The sequence below is a fragment of the Chiloscyllium plagiosum genome, chromosome 30 (genome assembly GCF_004010195.1).
Source record: "Chiloscyllium plagiosum isolate BGI_BamShark_2017 chromosome 30, ASM401019v2, whole genome shotgun sequence".
Classification (NCBI taxonomy): domain Eukaryota; kingdom Metazoa; phylum Chordata; class Chondrichthyes; order Orectolobiformes; family Hemiscylliidae; genus Chiloscyllium; species Chiloscyllium plagiosum.
This window is the reverse complement of record NC_057739.1, coordinates 1,318,869-1,341,181: the sequence shown is the minus strand read 5'-3', so window position 1 is coordinate 1,341,181 and position 22,313 is coordinate 1,318,869. Positions and strand designations below refer to the sequence as shown.

The 22,313-nt window shown below is 42.2% G+C and overlaps 1 protein-coding gene across 5 annotated transcripts in view; it reads right to left on the bottom strand.

Moving 5' to 3' along the window:
* Positions 1 to 22,313, bottom strand: part of LOC122564689 (ectonucleoside triphosphate diphosphohydrolase 8-like) — a 129,976-nt gene that overhangs the window by 93,346 nt on the left and 14,317 nt on the right. For 3 of the 5 annotated variants that reach the window (XM_043719797.1, XM_043719795.1, XM_043719792.1), the window contains exon 2: positions 2,593 to 2,729. The exons of 1 other annotated variant lie outside the window; for it this stretch is intronic. In XM_043719797.1, coding sequence (XP_043575732.1) covers positions 2,593 to 2,718 — 126 coding nt within the window. In that variant the 5' untranslated portion in view covers positions 2,719 to 2,729. Of the gene's footprint in view, positions 1 to 2,592; positions 2,730 to 8,783; positions 10,396 to 22,313 lie in introns of those variants that run through there. One more of the 5 variants, XM_043719794.1, reaches the window with a different exon arrangement.

Below are 22,313 nucleotides of genomic sequence, written 5' to 3'. Positions count from 1 at the left end.
ATGTTGCCAGGATTGGAGGATCTGAGCTACAGGGAGAGGCTGAACAGGCTGGGGCTGTTTTCCCTGGAGTGTCGGAGGCTGAGGGGTGACCTTATAAAGGTTTACAAAATTATGAGTGGCCTGGATAGGGTAAATGGGCAAAGTCTTTTCTCTGGGGTCGGGGAGTCCAGAACTAGAGGGTATAGGTTTAGGGTGAGGGGGGAAAGATATAAAAGAGACCTAAGGGGCAACTTTTTCACACAGAGGGTGGTACATGTATAGAATGAGCTGCCAGAGGAAGTGGTGGAGGCTGGTACAATTGCAACATTTAAGAGGCATTGGATGGGTATATGGATAGGAAGGGTTGGGAGGGTTATGGGCCGGGTGCTGGCAGGTGGGACTAGATTGGGTTGGGATATCTGGTCAGCATGGATGGGTTGGACCGAAGAGTCTGTTTCCATGCTGTACACCTCTATGACTCTCCACTTATATGGAGGTTCTGGTGCTGGACTGGGCGAGACAAAGTTAAAAGTCATGCAACACCTGGCAAATAAACCTATCGGTGTTGTGTGATTTTTAACTTTTCAACTGTGGCAGCCAGACTCTTACATGATTGTCTGCACCCCTGCAGCCTCCAGGCAATGAGGCCGTTGCCTCAAAGATACGTATCTACCTCCCCTGTTTTTCGTTATGCATGTGGAAAAAGTCCCTGATTGTCAATGTAATAGGGTCCTCTCAAGCCTGGGGCTGAACAGATATCTGGTCTCTAGAAGTCCCCTGAGTGCCAGTGGCTTGCAATGTTTCTTCTTGGCTCTCTATTCCCTGTTATAGGTTACTTCTTCTGTAATAAGAAAACAGAGCGGAATTGAGTGAAGTGAAATCTCGTGGCACAGCAATTAGTGCTAGTTAAAGATAGTGAAGTGTTCCAAGGGAGAGTTATGACAGCATAGAGAGAGGAAGGTGAGTGTTATAGTAGTAGTGATACAGTGATTGTGAAAAAGCAAAGAGAAATGTGTGACACATCCCCTGATGGAGTACAGAAGGTCATTGTAGCACAGGCCTTCCGCCCATAATGGCCTTATAGTAATGCTGGCCATTCCTCTGCAGAATGAAAATGGCACTGGCCTAGGATGAGCCGGTCAGAGTCTGTGGTGTGACCTTCTCTGCTGGTAGCCTGGGAAGGGGATCACTTTTCTTTGCACCACCCCTAACCTCCAGATACCTCTCAGAGAATTGTGGTGCCATTTTCCCTTCTTTGACCTCTACTGCTAACATCCCCGATCTAACAGCCGGCTTCAGAAAACATTTGCCTGTCTGGGTGTACAATGGGCTTTCAGAGATGGCCCATCCACAAGGGGTGCTTTTGTAGATATTTGATAAGTTGTTCTAGAAATGGCATGTGGTAAGATAGCTCTGGAATCGGACCTGAAGAACACTATGAGGACAGAGTAGATAGTTAATGAGATGAATTTGGTAAGATACAATGAAAAAACTCATTGAAAATTTTGATAAAATTTGGACATAGCCAAAAAAAGACAAACTTCAACCTTTCATATCTTTTTCTTCTTTTTCTGTTTTCAATAAATATTGAACTTGATCACATTAGGATCAGTATGAAATAAATATTCATGTATTGCTAAACTATTAATTTTTTAAAAATCTTTTGTTGCCAAGGCTAGTATTTCTGTCCCTGTCGACCCAATCTGATGACCCACTGACCCTCCTAAACCACCTGACACCCTACCTATCCATTCTTACATCTTACCCATTCACACACTTATTCGATCACGCTTTCACTAACTGGATCTTTAAATTTACCAGATGGCAGCTAGTATCATAAATTGTTGGCAATCATATCTTTTTCATGATTCTACTGTGATGGAGCTCTCCATTGCGCTGCACTTTGCATTTCTGGGAAAGCCCAGCTTAGAAGACCCAACAAGGAATGCGGAACAATGTGGAGGTGAATCGTTCAATTCTTTGAAAGACCCTGGCTGTTGTTAACTGATAGAAACCTTTTAGAATGTGACCCATGTAACACATGCACTTGGCATTCTGCTCATAATAACTAAGCTATTTTGGTGATAAACCTATTCAGAAATGTTATGACACATCTCTGGAGCAGGTAAAACTTGAACACAGACCTCCTGTTTCAGGGGTAGGGATACTACCACTACATGCCAAGCGGTCCCCTTTGCTCATATTATCAGTTCAGACATCACTTCCAGCTAATTGTTTGCCTTTGTCCTTGATGAGCAATTAACTAGTTTACAATTTCATTTGTCAGGTTTCAAAATTCCGTTTGAAAATAAAAAGGTTAACCTACATTTCAGCTTGAGATATACTAACCCAATGCTTAACAACAAATTCACATTCCCATGAAATTTCTATTCTGTTCCAGCCCAAGTCCCCAGTTCTCTGTTCAGGCTCCATGGTCACTTTCCCCATTTCATTCCCCAATGAGTCCAATTCCATTTTTGGTACATGGTGGAGGGAAGAGGCATGGGGTGAAATGCTATGTACAGACCTGATACTTTGCCAACTAATGACTACTTGCAAATGCAAAACATTGGTGAAATTGTACACATTGCTGGAAGTCTCTGCTGAACTGACCTTCTTTCCAGGATTTAGATGGAGATACTTGGACCCTGCCAGATTCATAATCAGAACAGTGGTCACAGAGATCGGCATAGTGATCAACAGGATTTTCACCATCCGTTGATTCTTATGTCCCTCCATTTTTAAAAGAACTGCAAACATAGAGATACAAAAAAAAGGAATAAAAAGGACTAAAAATCCAATTCTATGAGATTCAATTCTGAGCAATTGGAAACAACATTAATTTGTCACATGATCAACTTTTTATTCTTATTCTGAATGAGAAACAGCAAAAGTGAAATTATCAATTTATAAATAGTTCCAATAAATATTAGATTCTAGCAAGTAATACAAAGTACAAAAGAGCAGAAATACCAAAAGAAAGCACAAATGGTTGCTTTCAGCTGGAGATGAAATCCAGATGTCTTTGTTTGAAGGTCTTTAATAAATGAGAAGCTAGAAACTGTGGATCAGTAGAGATGAGTTAGTGTCCTAGCACAGAAACTAAGTGGATAAAATATAGTGGAGCCGTAGGAATGTTATCTGTGAACTCCAGAGGGTTAACACACGAATGGCTGGAAGTTGCACAGAGCTTTGGTGAGACCCCATGTGTTCAGGACAGCACACCCCAGGAAGGAGTTTTGGCACTTGGACGTGTAGGAGCCCCAGTTCACAGAATGACTCCCAGTCTGGAATTACTAAATGAAAGGAACTGGCTGGATTGACTGAGATTAAATAGCAATTAAGGGTGTTAGAATAATAGAATCCCCACAGTGCAGAAACAGGCCATTTGGCCCAACAAATCCAATTCACACTGAACCTCTGAAGAGTAACCCAGCCAGACCCATTCCCCTGTCCTAATATTCTACATTTCCCCCAACTGATGCACCTAACCTACACATCCCTGAATACTATAGGCAATTTAGCATAGCCAATTCACCTAAACTGCACATCTTTAGACTGTGAATGGAAACTGGAGCAAACCCACATAGACACAGGGAGAATGTGCAAACTTCACACAGACAGTTGCCCAAGGCAGGAATAGAACCCAGGGCCCTGGGGCTGTTTAGACAGTAGTGCTAACCACTGAGCCACCATGCCATTTCTTTGCTCAACATTAGAGTTAAAACACATAGTGTGGCGGGCACAACAAATTGACATCCCAGACGGAACCTCGATAAGGAGTGACTTTGTCACTCAGAGATTAAATCCCACGGAACCTAATATTTCTTGAGGTTTTGCCTGAGCCAGTTGTTAGGAGGAATTCCTGGCCTCCCACAAGGGAATAGAAAGGTCTACATTGAACTGTTCATTAAAGGATAAAGCCAGCAGGTGTTTATTCCTGATCAAGCAAGCGACTGTTTCCTTTGTGCGTCTGTGTGAGACCCTTAGTGAGATAGGTTCGGTAAAACATCGAAAGTAAGCAGAGATCCATTGGGATATGACCGGAACAGTGCAAAAGCCATACACTCAGTCGGATCCACCCCCTATACCCCTTAGTTTAATTGAAATTGGTGGAGAAATGGGCCAGAGTAGGAGATTATCCCATATGGGAAAAGAAGCGAAGGCAATACCTTAGTAAGAAAAAGTGGCCCATTTGGGCAGAATTTTGCTGTAATGATGAAATGGAACCAGGATCCTAAGGACAAAAGTACTGATGGATTTCAGGAAAAGTTAAGGGAAGCAAACTTCCCAACCTGAAATGGTGACAGCAATAGACTGGGACTATTGTTAGGGACAGAGCAGGAATTGAAAATGGTCCTTAAGTAATTAGAGGACGCAAAAAATGAAGTAATGGAGTTGTGACTTAACAAAGCAGTCCTGGACCAAAGAAATCAGACAAACCTACTACTACACATGGAGCAATTCCAAACCCAGTGTGAGAAAGCATACCAAGATACCTAGAGTGCAGTGTCAGCTAAAGAGGCGGCTGAGAATGAAGTGAGTCAGTTAAGGAGGAACTGCCAGCGTGGTGCACATCCTCTCAGTCAGATCACACTCTTGACGAAATTTATACTCTCCCATCACGACCACCAAGTGTAGCTTCAACGCCCAAGGGACCCCCAGACGATCTAATTAACTTAATGGAGGACTATCTAACTGGGACAACTCATTAGTGACTGACAGCATGGATGTGTTGCACAGTTACAATAGTCTAGACATGACAGAATTCCCCAATAACTCCCTGATAAACAAGGAACTCAAAAGATCCCAAGTTCTTATAACTTAGATGCCACATGGCGCAATCATGATATGGATATGTGACAATACTAAATGATTAGTATGGACTAGGGAAAAGAAGACTTAACTGGACTGTCAGGTGGAAACATCCAACATTCAGGACATCACCACTAGAGGGAATGACAGGACATGGCCATGGGAACCAGAAGGATACAATATTGCCAAGTCCCCAGAGACAGAAGATTCATGACAAACTAATGAGTCTCTGTTGGGTGCCTATTTAATCAATACACTAACTCATTAGTCCCGATGATGAACAGCTCCTGACAGCTACCCAAAACAGGGCATCACTGTTTCTGATGGTTCAAACTGATGTGCAATGCAGAGCAATGTATTCTCCAAAACAGATTCAACTGAGTTGGCATGAAAAAGCACTGGTAGACAAGTATAGGCAGAATCCCAAAATGTTATACAAGTTTATCAGGCCGAAAAAAAAATAGGGAAAATTTGGATACATCAGCTTCCCTATTAGTGACCAAGCGTGCAACCTGCATGTGAAACTGGAGGACATTGGTAGAGTGTTAAATGAGTACTTCACACCTGTTGGAGGATGCAAGTACAGAATTTAAGAAAATGGACTCTGAAGTACTTGAGCAGATTGATATAAGAAACAAGGAGGATTTGTAAGTTTTGTCAGGTTTGAAAGGTCCAGATGAGTTGTATCCCAAGCTGCTGTGGGAGACAATAGATGAAATTACAGGGGCTCTGTTGACCTTGTGAAATAATCTATTCTTTTTGGGTTTTTTTTGTGATGGTAGTAGCTGTTTTATTTAATTTAACTGCAAACATTCTCTAGTTTGTTTAAAATCTTAGAACCTTGTGAGTGTAATTTGGGATTTCAAATTTAACCTTGTCACACCTCATTGGGGTAGTGCATTAGAAATTGAGAGCCACTATTCCTGGAGTCATCATAAAATTAAAAAAAATGTTGTCAAAGTACTCAAAGTCCCCAATTAACTGTCCAAAGGATCCAGGTTAACAGAACACATCGAGCATGTTTCTGCACTTCACAGCAACTGCTACTAACAAGCATAATATATTATGATAAACACAAACATCTATGCAGGATCTCATCCCTTTTCCTACCAATGTCATGGATACAATATGCACCATGATCTCTTTATTTGCCATCTCCATCCTCAGAATGCCCTGCAGCCATTCAGTGACATTCCTGACCCTGGCACCAAAAAAGGCAACATGTCATACAGAAACAGCAAAAAGTCTTTTCAAACTTGTTTCCTTATTGGACTTTAAACTTTGACTCAGATTCTTCCCACCAGAGCCTGCATCAGGGTCTGATGTCTTCTGTATCATTTTAAGCTTATACTCATGCTCTCCCACTTTCTCTCCTGCAATTTTAACTTGTCTCACTTATATCTTTATTTAGTTTTCTTGTTCTGTCCTTAGGAAATCCATTTCCACTATTCCTTCATGCTAAAGCTGCGTTGACTGTAACATGATTCTAATGTGTCACTTCCTGGATTATCTGGTCTCTCTTGTATTTCTAGTTTTGCTGAGATATACTTCAATTATTTCTGCCTTCCTCACTCTGTCAAACAACGCTAGCTCTAGTTTGCAACCAATGGAATTTGGAATTTCACTTCAGAATATCAGGTGCCACCTGCAGGAAATTCTATGCCATTTTCAGTCCAATTTCTTGAATGCAGTAGAGAACAAGAAATTTTTCTTTGTTTGTGTTATTTACGAATTCCACACCCAAATCCTTGTTGTACCTGCTTCAAAATATCCTGGATAAGCCCACAAATGTTGTCACACTTCACGGGGTTAGTGTGCTGGAAGTCAATTGTCACTAATCCCAGAGTCATTACAAAAGTGAAAAATGTTATCCAAGTACCCAAAGTCAAGATTAGAGTGGTGCTGGAAAAGCACAGCGGGTCAGGCAGCATCCGAGGAGCAGGAAAAATTGACATTTCGGGCAAAAGCCCTTCATCAGGAATCCCGATGCAGAGCTTTTGCCCAAAACGTCAATTTTTTTCTGCTCCTCGGATGCTGCCTGACCCGCTGTGCTTTTCCAGCACCACTCTAATCTTGACTCTAATCTCCAGCATCTGCAGTGCCCACTTCTGCCGAGTTCCCAAAGTCTCCAGTTTACCTTTAGGAAAGATAGAGGCCAACAGGAAACATGTTTCTGTATTTAACAATAGCTATTATTTATTACACATAATTTGTAAATAGGTAAACAACTAGGAACTGTCAACATATAACTTTACTAGGTAAAACTCGAACTCCCTTAAAATCAGATTCATGCGGCATCGAAACATATCTTTTGACCTAGCAACAAATACCAAACTACACTAATCCCATTTACCTGCACTTAGCCCAGAGCTTACTATGCCCTGGCATTTTAAGGAATTATTTTGATGCTTCTTGAATGTTGCAAGAGTACCTGCCTCCCCCATCCTGTCAGGCAACACAGTCCACCGTTCTATCATCCTCTGGGTAAAAAATGGTGTCCTTAGATCCCCTTGAACCAATTAGCCCTCACCTTAAACTTATGCCCTCTGATCTTAGATACATCTTCCATGCAGAAAGATGCTCATGACCTACCCTATCTATGCCTCTCATAAATTTGGATACATCACTCAGATTCTGCCTCAGCCTCCTCTGCTCCAAGGATCACAGACGTAGCTTATTGTAACTGAGACTTTTCATTCCAGGGAATATCCTGGGTGCATCTCCTTTGCATCCTCTCCAATGCAATCATGTTTTTCTGATAGTTTGGCAAGCAGAATTACACACAAAATTCCACCTGTGGCTTCATCAATGCTCTGTAAAATTGCTTTTATATTCTGTACCACAGCTAATGAAGACAAGCATCCAATATGCCTTCTTCACCATCCTATCTGTGCTGACATTTTCATGGATCTGTGGACGTGTACATTGTGGAGTATATTGGAAATTGTGCGATTAAGCCGCAGCATAATACGGATTAAATTTTCAAATGCTATTGCAAAAAGGTGACTCGCAGGTGTGGTTGAGTCTAAGGAGTTCAGTACAATGCAGATATGGAAGTACATGGCCAACAGATTGTTGTCTAGATTTTGTGGTTAGGGTGAGGGGAATATTTTGCATGAATGTGCTGGAGTATGTCATAGAAAGATATTGTGGAATAGATCAACAGAATATACTGATTGTTGTTTGTGGTTTCGGGGAGGATTAAATAAAAATGTATAAGAAACACGATTAAAGCTGTTGCTACAAAGGTCTCAACTTGCAACAGTGTAGTCTACATATAAGGAGAAATAAAGCTGGATATTTGAAAGATAGTGGACTCGTTGCTCATTTCAGAGGAACCCAACAGAGGAAAGGACTTTTCCTGATGTTAAAAGTCCTTGAGTGATAGTGAAAGTTCAGACCTACTTCATCTAACGTGATCTGTAACCTGTCTGCAATCTCTGACTTAAGCCCATAGTATTTACAGATGTCTGTAATCAGTAGAAAATGTGATCTCTGGCACAGTTCATTGAGTCCCAATAGCTCTAAGTCCATATAAATATCCAGAATTAATCCTCCATGCGATTTTGAAACTTTCCAAGTGGTATATGGCTCGAGGTCCTCGAACAGACATTGAACTCAGTACAGAAAATAATCCTTCTGGCCCCCAAGAGACAAAATAATATCTCTAGCCCCCTGGCTACATGACTAGCCTACCATTTGACTCTCATTGAAACTGATAGTCATAAAAAAATAATGGCAGGAGAAAAGAAACAAGAACTCCCCACAATAGTGAAAGGAGGACTGGGCACACTTGATATTTCTGCAGATGACAGTTTCCAAAACTTAAAGGAATACATTGAGCAACAATTTGACCTGTTGAAAATCTTGACAGAGATCCGTGAAATGTACAATATTCCTACAGGATAATGGTCCCTGGATGGTACTAAAAAGGTCTGGGGGAAGATGATTTCTATGAGAGAGAAACATTTAGTAAGGTGATCTCTTACCTTAGTGGAACAAATCTGATAATGGAATGAGATAATACACAAGGTAAGTCATGACAGGAAAAACAAAACAGACCTGAAAAGCTAATGAAAAGCTAACTGTGAGAAATTGACATGTACAAAAAAGAACCAGGAAGAACAGAAGCCAATCCCCTGACAAAAGAATCTAGATTTCCAACCAACCCCTTCTAACTCTACTATCTTAGAGCCCGTTAGAAGATCACTCTACCCCTCACTAAGACAACTGGAAAATGAAATACAAAAAGGAAAGAAAACTGAACCCTCCACTGACTCCAGCAACAGCGTGGAACCCTGTTTAGCCCCTTTACTGACCGTGCAATGCAAAGCCCGGACCCAGAAAAGAACTGTAAAAGGGGGAAGAATGGAATACAAATATGAATGGACTGACTGGCACAGACATGACCCCGCGCTAACTAACATGAGAGACAAAGAATTACCCCACCACCACCCCAAAAGGGGAGACTTAAAGACCTAGGAGCAATTGTAATGGCTGTGAAGGAGACAGAAACAGAGAGACAGAGAGAGAGAGGGAGACCAGCTTTTGGTGTTGCGTTCCTCAACTAAGTGTTAACTCTTTGTGGTCTGGTTTGAATGTAACTTTGTTCATTGGTTGTTAAATGTTTTTTTCTGTAATATTTCTGTTTTTATTCTCTGGAGCTTGAAATCTGGAAATGCTTTGAATTTAGTTTGCATTTTGGGAATATATGGTGATTTGAAATTGTGATGTGCGCCTTATCAGTGTGGACCATGCATGGTTAATGTAATGTCCTTTTAAGAAACTATCAGTGGCTGTGCAAAGCAAAAATCTGTGACAAAATGTTCATTTAAAAATTTGGCTTGTTGGTAATTTGGTAAAAAATTTATCCCTTTTCCATGCTGTACAGTTCTCTATAACACGATAATTGGAAATTATCACTTTTGAAATTCCATTTTCTGGCTAGACTGAACTTCCAAATACTTATTTAATACGAGTGAATCTTCAATTCCAGATGATAAAATTTGCTCAATGTAAATGTACTGTGGCGTGAAAGTATCCAAGTGATAAGAAAATTTGGATTTTGAAAATTTAATTGTCTTTGAACAAAATTCCGATGAAACTGATATCAAGGAGTCTTAAAAAGGAGAGTACATTTTAACAAGGGAGGTGGGCTTTTCCTGTGTCAATTATAACACACTTATTTCTGTACAGGAGAAAAAGAGAAGGTTGACGTTATTATGTACAGAGGTTTTCACCCACTCCTTAAACCACTACTAATTAACCCATTCTGCTTGAAGTGGAATGGATGTGTGCTATTTGTTTTTTTCAGTAACTGAAAGATACTGAAGGCTATGAACTTCTGAACCTGTCTGTAGACTTCCAGCATCACAACACAGTGATGGATGAAGCATCCTCAACCCATCAAGCCATTCGTTAACAACACATGTCAGTGTTTGGACAACTATTGTGAAAATGTTAAAGGATTGAGTATCAGGAATTTGAATGCATAAAAATTGTCAGTGACTTTGAGGGAGTAAACGGAACTTTGAATTTGGATAAATTTAGGTAGGAGGTATATCAAATATCTAGAATGAATTGCAAAGTAACTTTCAAATATGTGGGTTATTTTAGATAATAAAATGAACAAAGTATGCTTTGTCTAAACAAACAGAAATGTTGGACTTCTGTTTTAAAATATTATGAAATGATTTACCATGGACTACAAATCTCACTAGATCTCTGGAATTCGATAGGTGGTAAAAGTTAAAATGCAAAGTTGGATGAGGTGAATTAAGGATGGAGAGTAGTGGCAGAAGCAAAACTAATTCGAATAATGGATTGAAATGACATATGAAGTTAACATGAATTTTAATGAAAAGGAAATTTAGGTGGGGGCCTTCCCACCTTCCCACCCGCTCCACCCTCCCCACCGACCAATCGCTATTACCCCAGACTTGCATCTGCTATCACCTTCCCAGCAGCCTTCCCGCCAGCCCCACCACACCCCTCTATATACCTCTCAGCCCCCTTCCCCTTCCACATTCCCGAGGAAGGGCTTATGCCCAAAACATCGATTCTCCTGCTCCTCGGATGCTGCCTGACCTGCTGTGCTTTTCCAGTGCCACACTTTTCGACTCTGACTCTCCAGCATCTGCAGTCCTTACTTTCTCCTACTCAATTGATAGCTTTATCTTGGTGATGTTTGTGTCTTTGCCTTTCCTTTCAAGAGGACTGAACTTGGTGACTGAGCCACTACCCGAGACATCAGGACTGTATGCGGAGAGATAAGTATAATAGAGTCATAGAGTCGTAGAGATGTACAGCACAGAAACAGACCCTTCAGTCCAACCCTTCCAAGCTGACCAGATATCCTAACCTAATCTAATCCCATTTTCCATCCCTTGGCCCATATCTCCCTAAACCCTTCCTATTCATATACCCATACAGATGCCTTTTAAATGTTGCATTTATACCAGCCTCCACCACCTCCCTTGGCAGCTCATTTCATACACATACCACCCTCTGCGTGAAAAGTTGCCCCTTAGGTTCTTTTATATCTTTTCCATCTCACCCTAAACCTATGCCCTCTAGTTCTGGACTACCCACTCCAGGGAAAAGACTTTGTCTATTTATCCTATCCATGTCCCTCATGATTTTATAAACCTCTAAAAGGTCACCCCTCAGCCTCTGATGTTCGAGGGAAAATAGCCCCAGCCTATTCAGCCCCTCCCATTAGCTTTAATCCTGCAACCCTGGCAACATCCTTGTAAATCTTTTCTGAACCCTTTCAAGTTTCACAATATCCTTCCGATAGCAAGGAGATCAGAATTGCGCACAATGTTCCAAAAGTGGCCTTCTTCACTATCCTATCTGCCTGCGACTCCACTTTCAAGGAGCTACGAACCTGCACTCCAAGGTCTCTTTGTTCAGCAACACTCCCTAGGATCTTACCATTAAGTGTATAAGTCCTGATAAGATTTGCTTTCCCAAAATGCAGTAACCTGAGATAATCTTCTTCACTGTCCACTATACCTCCAATTTTGGTGTAATTTGCAAACTTACTAACTATACCTCTTATGTTCACATCCAAATAATTTATATAAATGACAAAAAGTAGTGGATCCAGCATCAATCCTTGTGGCACTCGGCTGGTCACAAGCCTCTAGTTGGAAAAGCAACTCTCCACCACTTTTGAGCCAGTTCTGTATCTATACGGCTGGTTCTCCCTGTATTCCATGAGATCTAACCTTGTTAACTAGTCTCCCTTGTCAAATGCCTTACTGAAGTCCACATAGATCACGTCCACCCTTCTGCCATCATCAAACCTTTTGTTACTTCTTCAAAAAGTTCAATCAAGTTTGTGAGACATGATTTTCCCAACGCAAAGCCATGCTGCCTATCCCTAACCAGTCCTTGCCTTTCCAAATAGATGCTAATCCTGATCTTCAGGATTCCCTTCAACATATTTCCCACCACTGACATCAGGCTCATCGGTCTTTAGTTCCCATCTTTCTTAAATAGTGACACCACGTTAGCCTCCTCTGTAATACTGACATTTTTCAAGATGTCACCATCAATTTTCCTACATTCTATATCTTCCATGTCCTTCTCTATGGTAAACACTGATGCAAAGCACTCGTTCAGTAACTCCCCCATCTCCTGCGGCTCCACACAAAGGCTGAATTGCTGATCTTTGAGGGGCCCTATTCTGTCTCGAGTTACCCTTTTGTCCTTAATTATTTATAAAAAACCTTTGGAGTCTCCTTTGCCCTATTTGCCAAAACTATCTCATGTCCCCTTTTTGCCCTCCTGATTTCTCTCTTAAGTATACTCCGACTGCCTTTATACTCTTCTCAGGATTCACTCAATCTTTCCTGTCTATACCTGACATATGTTTCCTTCTTTTTCTGAACCAAACCCTCAATTTCTCTCGTCATCCAGCATTTCCTTCATCTACCAGCCTTTCCTTTCACCCTAACAGGAATATACTGTCTCTGAACTCTAATTATCTCATTTCTGAAGCCTTCCCATTTTCCAGCCATCCCTTTATCTGTGAACATCTGCCTCCAATCAACTTTTGAAAGTTCTTGCCTAATATTGTCAAAATTAGCCTTCCTCCAATTTAGAACTTCAACTTTTAGATCCATCTATCCTTCTCCATCACTATTTTAAAACTAATAGAATTATGGTGGCTGGCCCCAAAGTGCTCCCCCAATGAGACCTCAGTCACCTGCCCTGCCTTATTTCCCAAGAGTAGGTCAAGTTTTGCACCTTCTTTAGTAGGTACGTTCACATACTGAATCAGAAAATTTTCTTGTACACATTTAACAGATTCCTCTCCATCTAAACCCTGAACACTATGGCAGTCCCAGTCTGTGTTTGTAAAGGTAAAATCCCCTACCATAACCATCCTATTATTCTTATCAGAAACATCTGATTGTGCCTCTGACTGGAGAGTCCCCTAACACAATTGGTCGCTTGGAATTTGACGTACCCCTCATTACATTATAGCCTGTCTTGATACCAGACACTTGGCTGTCCCTGCTACATTTTCCTGAGAATCCATCACCCCCTGCATTTTCCAAAATAGCATACTTGTTTGAACTAGGGATAGCCACACTACCCTGCACTACCCACCTACCCCTCCTACTTTTCCTGGAGATAACCCATCTTCCTGACTGTATCTGTGGCTTTTCTCCCTTCCTATAACTGCCATCCGACACACCCTCTTGCTCTTGTAAATTCCTCATTGCCTCAAACTGTCACTCCAACCATTCAATCTGATAGGATTCACAACCATTTATTGTAGATACCATTCCTAGGAACACATAAACTCTCTCTAAACTCTCATATCCAACAAGAAGAGCATATCATTCTACTAAAGGTTATTCTTGCTCCTTCACAATGTACAGACCCAGAAAAATAAGCACCGTTTTATTGATCTAAAAAACACTGCTTCAGGCGAACTTAATACATAGGGCTTATATTTTTAAAATTTAATCAAGAATCAGATCTCAATAAAACATATAATCAAGAAAGAACCAACTCTACTCACTATTGTAGATTCACAGCCAGCTACACTTAAAATTATGCACTTACCTATTTCTGAATTGTGACCTGTCCCAAACAGGTTTCTTCAAGATCAGTTGTGAATTTCACTGTTTGTTAAGTTTTCCTAGACACACGTCGATATCCAGAGATACATGAATTCAAACAGCAAAGGCAGTAATTGTGCAAATTTACTGCCATGTCAGTTTTCTTTCTCTTTCTCTCTCTCTCTTTCTCTCTCCTTTACTGACCACGTGCTACCTATTGTCTCCTCCTTTTTAATAGTGCCGTTGTTTTGACTTTTTTTTCTCCAAGATTCCAAAACAATGCAACAGCATATAAAGCATTAATTGCTGCTCCTGAAATTCATCTCCAACACCTAAAATACCTCAAAAAAGAAGCAGCCCTTACATCTACAAATCTTTCCCATCCTCCATTGAAATTAGACTTGCCCCCAGTTTGGGCACTAAACTTTTGAATTATCTTTATCCCCTTCCATTAATAACTTTGAAATGTACAGAGTTACAGTTACTGACCCCAAAATGTTCATCCACAAGCATTTCAACCACTTGACTGGCTTCATTTCTTTAGATTAGATCTCACACTGCCTCACTAGGCAGCACGGTGGCACAGTGGTTAGCACTGCTGCCTCACAGCTCCAGAGACCCGGGTTCAACTCCCGTCTCAGGCGACTGACTGTGTGGAGTTTGCACGTTCTCCCCGTGTCTGTGTGGGTTTCCTCCGGGTGCTCCGGTTTCCTCCCACAGTCCAAAGATGTGCAGGTCAGGTGAATTGGCCATGCTAAATTGCCCGTAGTGTTAGGTTAGGGGTATGGGTGGGTTGCGCTTTGGTGGGTCGGTGTGGACTTGTTGGGCCGAAGGGCCTGTTTCTACACTGTAATGTAATCTAATGATCACGTAATGTAATCTAATTCCTAGTAGTAGACAAAAAAAACTTCACATGCTGGAATAGACAGGCAGGAGACTGGAAGAACACAGAAAACCAGGCAGCATCAGGAAGTGGAAAAGTCAACATTTTAGGTGTAACCCTTCCTCAGGATTGGGGGTGAGTGTAGGGGGAGCTGCAGATAAAGGGGATGAGTGAAGACAGGTAGAGGGTACAAGCTGGTTGGTCAGTGGGAGGAATGAATCCGGTTGGTGGCAGGGAGGAGTCCAAGAGAGTGGGATGGGAAGGGAAGTCATTTGAAATTGGAGAACTCAATGTTGAGTCCTCCGGGCTGTAGGCTGCCCAGGTGGAAGATGAAGTGCTGTTCCTCCAGTTTGCGGTGTGGGTGGTTGTGGCAATGGAGGAGACCAAGGATGGTCATATCAGAAAGGCAGTGGTTGGGGGGATTAAAATGGGTGGTGACTGGTCAGCCCTTGCGGGCACAGCTGAGATGCTTGGTGAACCGTTCCCTAAGTTTATGTTTGGTCTCCCTGATGTAGAGAAGATCACATTGGGAGCACCTGATGCAGTAAACCAGGTTGGAGGAGAGGCAGGTGAACCTCTGTGTCACCTGGAAGGACTGTTTGGGGCCCTGAATGGAGGTAAGGGGGCTGGTATACTGGTAGGTTTTGCATCTTTTCTGGTTGCAGGGGAAAGTACTTGGGGGTTTGGGGAAGGGATGGTGGAGTGGGGGCAGGAGCAGGGTGGGGATTGGTGGGGAAAGTGCACGTTGTTTGAAATAGGTGGACATCTGGCAGGCTCGCAAGGCGAATGTCTCCTCACCTGAGCAGATGTGGCAGAGGAATTGGGAGAATGGGGTGGAGTTTTTGCAAGATACTGGTTGGAAGAGGTATAGTACAGGTAGTTATGGGAGTCTGTGGGTTTGTAGTAAACATCTATGTGGAGACTGTCACTGGAGATGGAAATGGTGAGGTCAAGAAAAGGGAGGGAGGTGATAGACCAAGTGAATTTAAGGGAGGGGGTGGAGGTTGTGGGCGAAGTCGATGAACTGCTCCAGTTCAGCCTGGGTGCAGGACGCTGCACCGATACAGTCACCGATGTAACGGCAGAAGTGTTGGGGCACAGCGCCTGTGTAGGTACTGAAGAGGGTCTGTTTGATATAGCCAACAATGAGACAAGTGTATTCTATGTAGGTAGTGAAGAGAATGCCCTCACATTGAGAATACCCTCCATTGTTCTGTGTGACACCATGATCATAGGACAGACATTGAACAGATGTAGCAACTCAAGACTGAGCATCCATGAGGCGCTGTGGGCCATCAACGGCAGTAGAATTGCACTCCAGCACAATCTGTAACCTCATGGCTTGGCATATCCCCCACTCAACCATTACCATTAAGCCAGGAGCAACACCAAACATACTTTAAAATGAGGTGTCAACTAGGTGAAGTTACCAAACAGGACTACTTGCATGCCAAACAGCATCAGCAACAAGTGATACACACAGAAAAGTGATCCCACAACTAACTGATCAGTTCGAAGCTAGTTCGATCTAGTCATGAAAAGTGGTGGAAAATTAAAATATTAATTGGAAGGAGAGGCTCCACAAACGTTGCTATCCTCAATGATGGAACAGCCTAAGGCATAAGTGCAAAGGAGAAGGCTGATAAGGCAGCAATCATCAACCAGAACTGCCAAATGGATGATCTACCTTGGCCTCCTCCAGTGGTTCCCCAGTATTACTTTACCAGTCTTCAGCCAATTTGATTCACACCATCTGATATCAAGAAATGGTTGGGGGCATTGGATACTGCAAAGTCTACGAGCCCTGATAACATTCCGGCAATAGTGCTGAAGACTTGCACTCCAGAACTTGCTGCTCCCCTAGCCAAGCTGTTGCAGTACAGTTACAACACTGACATCCACCCAACAATGTGGAAAATTGCCCAGATATGTCCTGTACACAAAAAGCAGGACAAATCCAATTTGGCCAATTCTGGTTTTATCAGTCTACTCTCAATCAACATTAAAATGATGAAAGGAGTCATTAACAATATTATCAAGTCATAACCTTGCTCAAGTCATAATAATGCTCAGCAATAACCTCCCCAGTGATGCTGAGTTTGGGTTCAGCCTGGCCACTTAGCTCCTGACCTCATTACAGGTCAAATATGGACAAAAGACATTAATTTCAGCAGGGACGTGAGGTGTTAAGGTCACATTTGACCAAGTATAGCATCAAGGAGCCCTACCAAATAAGGAATTAGTGCATACTGGGGGCAAACTCACCTCTGGTTGGAGTCATTCCTGATGGTGAGATTGTTGTTGTTGTTGGAGGTCAGTCACCTCAGCTCCAAGACATCTCTGCAAGAGTTCTGCAGGGTAGTGGAAATAACATACATGCCACACAAATGCCAGGCAATGACCATCTCCAATAATAGATATCTAACCGCCACATCTTGACATTCAATGTATTGCCATCACTGAATCCCCCAGTATCAACATTCTTGGGGTTACCATTGACCAGAAACTCAACTGGACTTGTCACATAAACACAGTATCTACAAGAGCTGATCAGAGGCAAGGAGAGTAACTCTCCTCCTGCCTCCCTCAAAGCCTGTTCATTATCTACAAGGCACAAGTTCGAACTGTGACGGAATACTCCCCACTTGTCTGGACAGGTGCAGCTCCAACAACACTCTAGAAGCTTGACACAATCAAGGAGAAAGCAGTCTGCTTGATTGGCACCACTTCCACTCCCTGTTTTTAGATTAGATTAGTTACAGTTTGGAAACAGGACCCCATTCTCCTACATTTACCCCTTTACCTAACACTACGGGCAGTTTAGCTCCGCCAATTCACCTAACCTGCACATTTTTGGACTGTGGGAGGAAACCGGAACACCCGGAGGAAACCCACACAGACACAAGGAGAATGTGCAAACTCCACAAAGTCAGTCGCCTGAGGCGGGAATTGAACCTGGTTCTCTGGCACTGTGAGGCAGCAGTGCTAACCACTGTGCCACCGTGCCACCCAAAACTACTGAGGTTCATAAGTAGCAATGTATACTATCTACAAGATGCACTATAGAAATTCTCCAAAGATCCTTAGATAGCATTCTCCAAAACCATGGCCACTTCCATCTCAAAGGGCAAAGGCAACAGATATATGAGAACACCATCGTCTTCAAGATACCCTTCAAGCCACTCACCATCCTGACTCTCTTCGGGCCAAAATCCTGGAATTCCCTCCCTAAGGGCATTGTGGGTCAACCTACAGCAGTTCAAGGCAGCAGTTCACCACCTCCTTCTCAAGGGCAACTGGGATGGGCAATAGTGACTCCTGCACTACCTGCCCAGGATAATGAGTCTCCTTGGTGGTTGCCTAATGCTTTCCTGCCTTCCAGAAGCTTCCTACACACAAACACAAACTGAGTACTTTGGATGAGGAAAAGAAAAAGTGAGGAAACAGCTCAATATTATCAATCCTCAGAACTCAATGGAGTGTTCCTTGTGTTTCCCAAGCCCTTCAATTGTCTAATATTTGTCTTCAGGTTTTCTCACTTCTTCACAGGAAGCACAGAGCGACTGGATCACAATTTCTATTCTGACGTTTTGTTTAAAAGCAACAGCTTACAGCAACTGGTGGGAGAAAAGTAATTGGCTTTCTTTAGGCTTTCAGTATTTTACTGGAGAGCTATGTACACCATCTCCTCTTTCAGCAGGCCCAAAGCCAAAGCCGGTATCATTCACACTCACAGGTTCTTTGGCTTTCAAAAAGCTGATCAAATAGTTGTTGTTGGGATGATGGACTTTGCCATTCATAACTGGTCACAACTTTAGAATCCCTAAAGTGTGGAAATAGGCCCTTCGGCCCCACAAGATCATACTGACCCTCTGAAAGGCAACCCACCCAACCCCATTCCCCCACCCTACATTTACCCCTTACTAATGCACCTCACCTACACATCTCTGAACATTATGGACAATTTGCCTAACTTGCATATCTTTAGACTGTGGGAGGAAACTGGAGCAATCTTTAGCAACCTTTTGCCGGCTGAATATCACTTTCTACGTAAACCCCTGGAATCAGCCCATCAACATACATCACCCCTCCCATACTTGAAGAAGCACAGCACAGTGGCTCAGCGGCCTCATAGCATCAGGGACCCAGGTTTGATCCCAGCTTCAGGCAACTGTCTCTCTGTGTCTGCATGGGTTTCTTCCCACAACCCAAAAAGATGTGCAAGTTAGGTGAATTGGCCATGTTAAATGGCCCATAGTGTTCAGGGATGTTTTGGTTCGGGGTAAATGTTGAGTAATGCAGAATGGGTTTGGGTGGGATACCCTTTGGAAAATCAGTGTGGACTTGGAGGGCTGAAGGGCCTGTTTCTTAACTGTAGGGATTCTATTCTATATTTAAAAAAGGCAGCAGTGTGAACAACACACAATGATATTTGCTAACTTTATTTTTGTAAGTACAGCAGTCTTTTGCTGTAAAAAGTGTTTTTCCTAATTCAGTACACTATGAAAAATAAAGTCAAATGAAAAGATAAAGTTAGATGACAGGGAATTCAGGATGATACAACTGCATACAAAATTGACTTAGTGGTAAGAGACTGAAAGTGATGGTGGAGGGCTGTTTCTTGGACTGAAGTCCTGTGACTAGTTGTATTCCATGTGAACATTACTAAATCCACTTTTGTTTGTCATTTACTACATGATTTAGATGGGAATATAAACAGTAAGATTAGTAGATTTGCAGATGATATCAAGATTGGCAGCATAGTGGATGGGGAAGAAAGCCATCTAAGATTACAAAGAGATTTTGATCAATTCGGTCAATGTACTGAAGAGTGACAGATGGAGTTTAATTTGGATAAATGTGAGATATTGCATTTTGGTAAAACAAACAATTAATAGTAGAGCCCTGGGTAACGTTTTAGAACAGAGAGTGTTGAAACTTTATTGCTGGAACAGCACAGCAGGTCGGGCAGCATCCAGAGAACAGGAGATTCGACGTTTCGGGCACAGGCCCTCCTGTTCCCTGGATGCTGCCCGACCTGCTGTGCTGTTCCAGCAATAAAGTTTCAACTTTGATCTCCAGCATCTGCAGACCTCACGTTTTCCTTTAGAACAGAGAGACCTAGGGGTTCAGGTACATAATTCTTTGAAGTTTGCATCACATATAGATAGGATGTTAAGAAGGCATTTACCATGCTTGCCTTTACCGCTCAGTCATTGTAGTTTCGGAATTGGAATATTCTGTTGAGATTGTACAGGACATTGATGAGGCTTATTCTGGGGTATTGTGTCCTGTTCTGGTCTCTGTGTTATAGGAAGGGTATTACTAAGCTGGAGAGGGTTCAGTAGAGATTTACCAAGATATTTAGATCAGAGTGGTACTGGAAAAGCATAGCAGGTCAGGCAGCATCCGAGGAGCAGGAAGTGTTGCCTGGAATGGAAGGTTTGAGTTATAAAGAGAGGCTGGATAGGGTGGGACATTTTGACTGGAGTACAGGAGGTTGAGGGGTGATAAAGGTTTATAAAATTACAAAGGGTATAGATAAAGTGAATGATAGTTACCTTTTTGCTCAGGTGTAGCATTTCAAGTTTAGGGGTCATATTTTAAAGTGAGAGGAAAAGGATTTTAAAAAGACATGAGTGACAATTTGTTTACATAGAGCGGTTCATGTGTGGAATGAACTTCCAGAGGAAGTGATGGATACGGGTACAGTTACACTGTTTAAAGGCATTTGGATAAGCAAATGAATAAGAAATATTTGGAGGGTTATGGATCAAGCGCAGGCAGGTGGGATTGATTTAGATCAGGATTGTGATTGGCATGGACTGGTTGGGGTGGCACAGTGGCGCAGTGGTTAGCACTGCTACCTCACAGTGCCAGGGACCTGCGTTTGAACCCAGCCTCGGGTGACTGTCTGTCTTTGTGGAGTTTGCATATTCTCCCTGTGTGTGCGTGGGTTTCCTCTGGGTGGTCTGGTTTCCTCCCACAGTCCAAAGATGTAAAGGTTAGGTGAATTGTCTGTGCTCAAGAATGTGTAGGTTGGGTGCATTAGTCAGGGGTAAAATGTCGGGGAATGGGTCTGGGCGAGTTACTCTTCAAAGCGTCAGTGTGGACTTGTTGGGCCGAAGGGCCTGTTTTCACACTGCAGGAATTCTATTCTATTCTATCAGATAAGAATGAAGGGCATGTTTCTGTGCTGCATGACTTTATGACTCTATATGGTCTTTACAACCTGCATTAAACAAAAAGTTACTGATCCTGAATGAATCATCAAATTTTGCAAATCATTTCCAGGACTGTACTAAAACTTAGTCCTGTCTGGAATCACAACAGATTAAAGTCTATTTGCGAGATTTTAAATCCAAGGACGGATACAGGATTTACTGAAGGTAAGGTCAACAGGATCTCAGAGTGTACCTTATAATTTACTGAAAAGCAGGTATAGCTTTGTCAATTATGACTTCTCTGCAGAGAGAGCATTTATGCCAGAATTATTTACATAATTAACCAATAGCATTAACTAAACAATTAAAGTGGAATTTTAAGGAATTGGCTAAGAAGTCCGATATAATTGAGGTAATAGCACAGCATTTGGAACCAGAAGAAAAGCCTGACCCTGCTACAATGCAGCTTGATTTAGTTGCAGTTGAAGCTGTTTGGAATAGAGAAGAAATTTTTAAGAACCTGGTTTGGAAAAAAGACAAAGAATTGGAAATGTGAAAGAGACAGAAAGCTTTAAATAGAAGGGGAAGAGAGACAATTTGCTCTAAAATAGGAGTCTGAGGTTACTGAATGAAAATATGATTGTGTCATCTCCCACCAAGAAATCTTTACCTGGTACCTGGTACCCTTGAGGACAGAAACAAAGAAACTGAGAAACTAGTTACAGGAATACACCTGTTGGCCCTTCAAGCCTGAACCAACATTTGATATGATCATAGCTGATCATGCAAGTTCAGTATCCCATTTCCAGTTTCTATCGATATCCCTTGGTTCATTATGATCGTGATTGATTATCCAACTCACTAACCTGTTCCCACTTCTACGTCATATCATTTGATCCCTTTAGTTGCAAGGGCCATGTCCAACTCCATCTTGAATATATCTAATGAATGGGCCCAAAAGTCCTGAATGGCTTACCCCATATTCTTAGACTGTGACCCCTAGTTCTGGACTTCCCCAACATTGGGAACATTCTTCCTGAATCTAGCCTGTCCCATCAGGAGTTTTTATGTTTCTATGAGACTCCCCCCTCATTCTTCTAAATTGCAGTGAATACAAGCCCAGTCAACCTAGTCTTTCTTGACATGTCAGTCCTGCCATTCTGGGAATCAGTTTGGTGAATGTTTACTGGATTCCCTCAATACAAGGAGTGTCTTTCCTTAGCTGAGGAGACCAAAGCTATACTCAAAACTATGCACAATACTCAAAGTGTTGCCTCACTAAGACCCAGTATAACTGCAGGAAGACATCTCTACTCTTTTACTCAAATCCTCTCACTATGAAGGCCAGCATGTCATTTCTATTCCTCACTGTCTGCTGCCCCTGTATCCCAA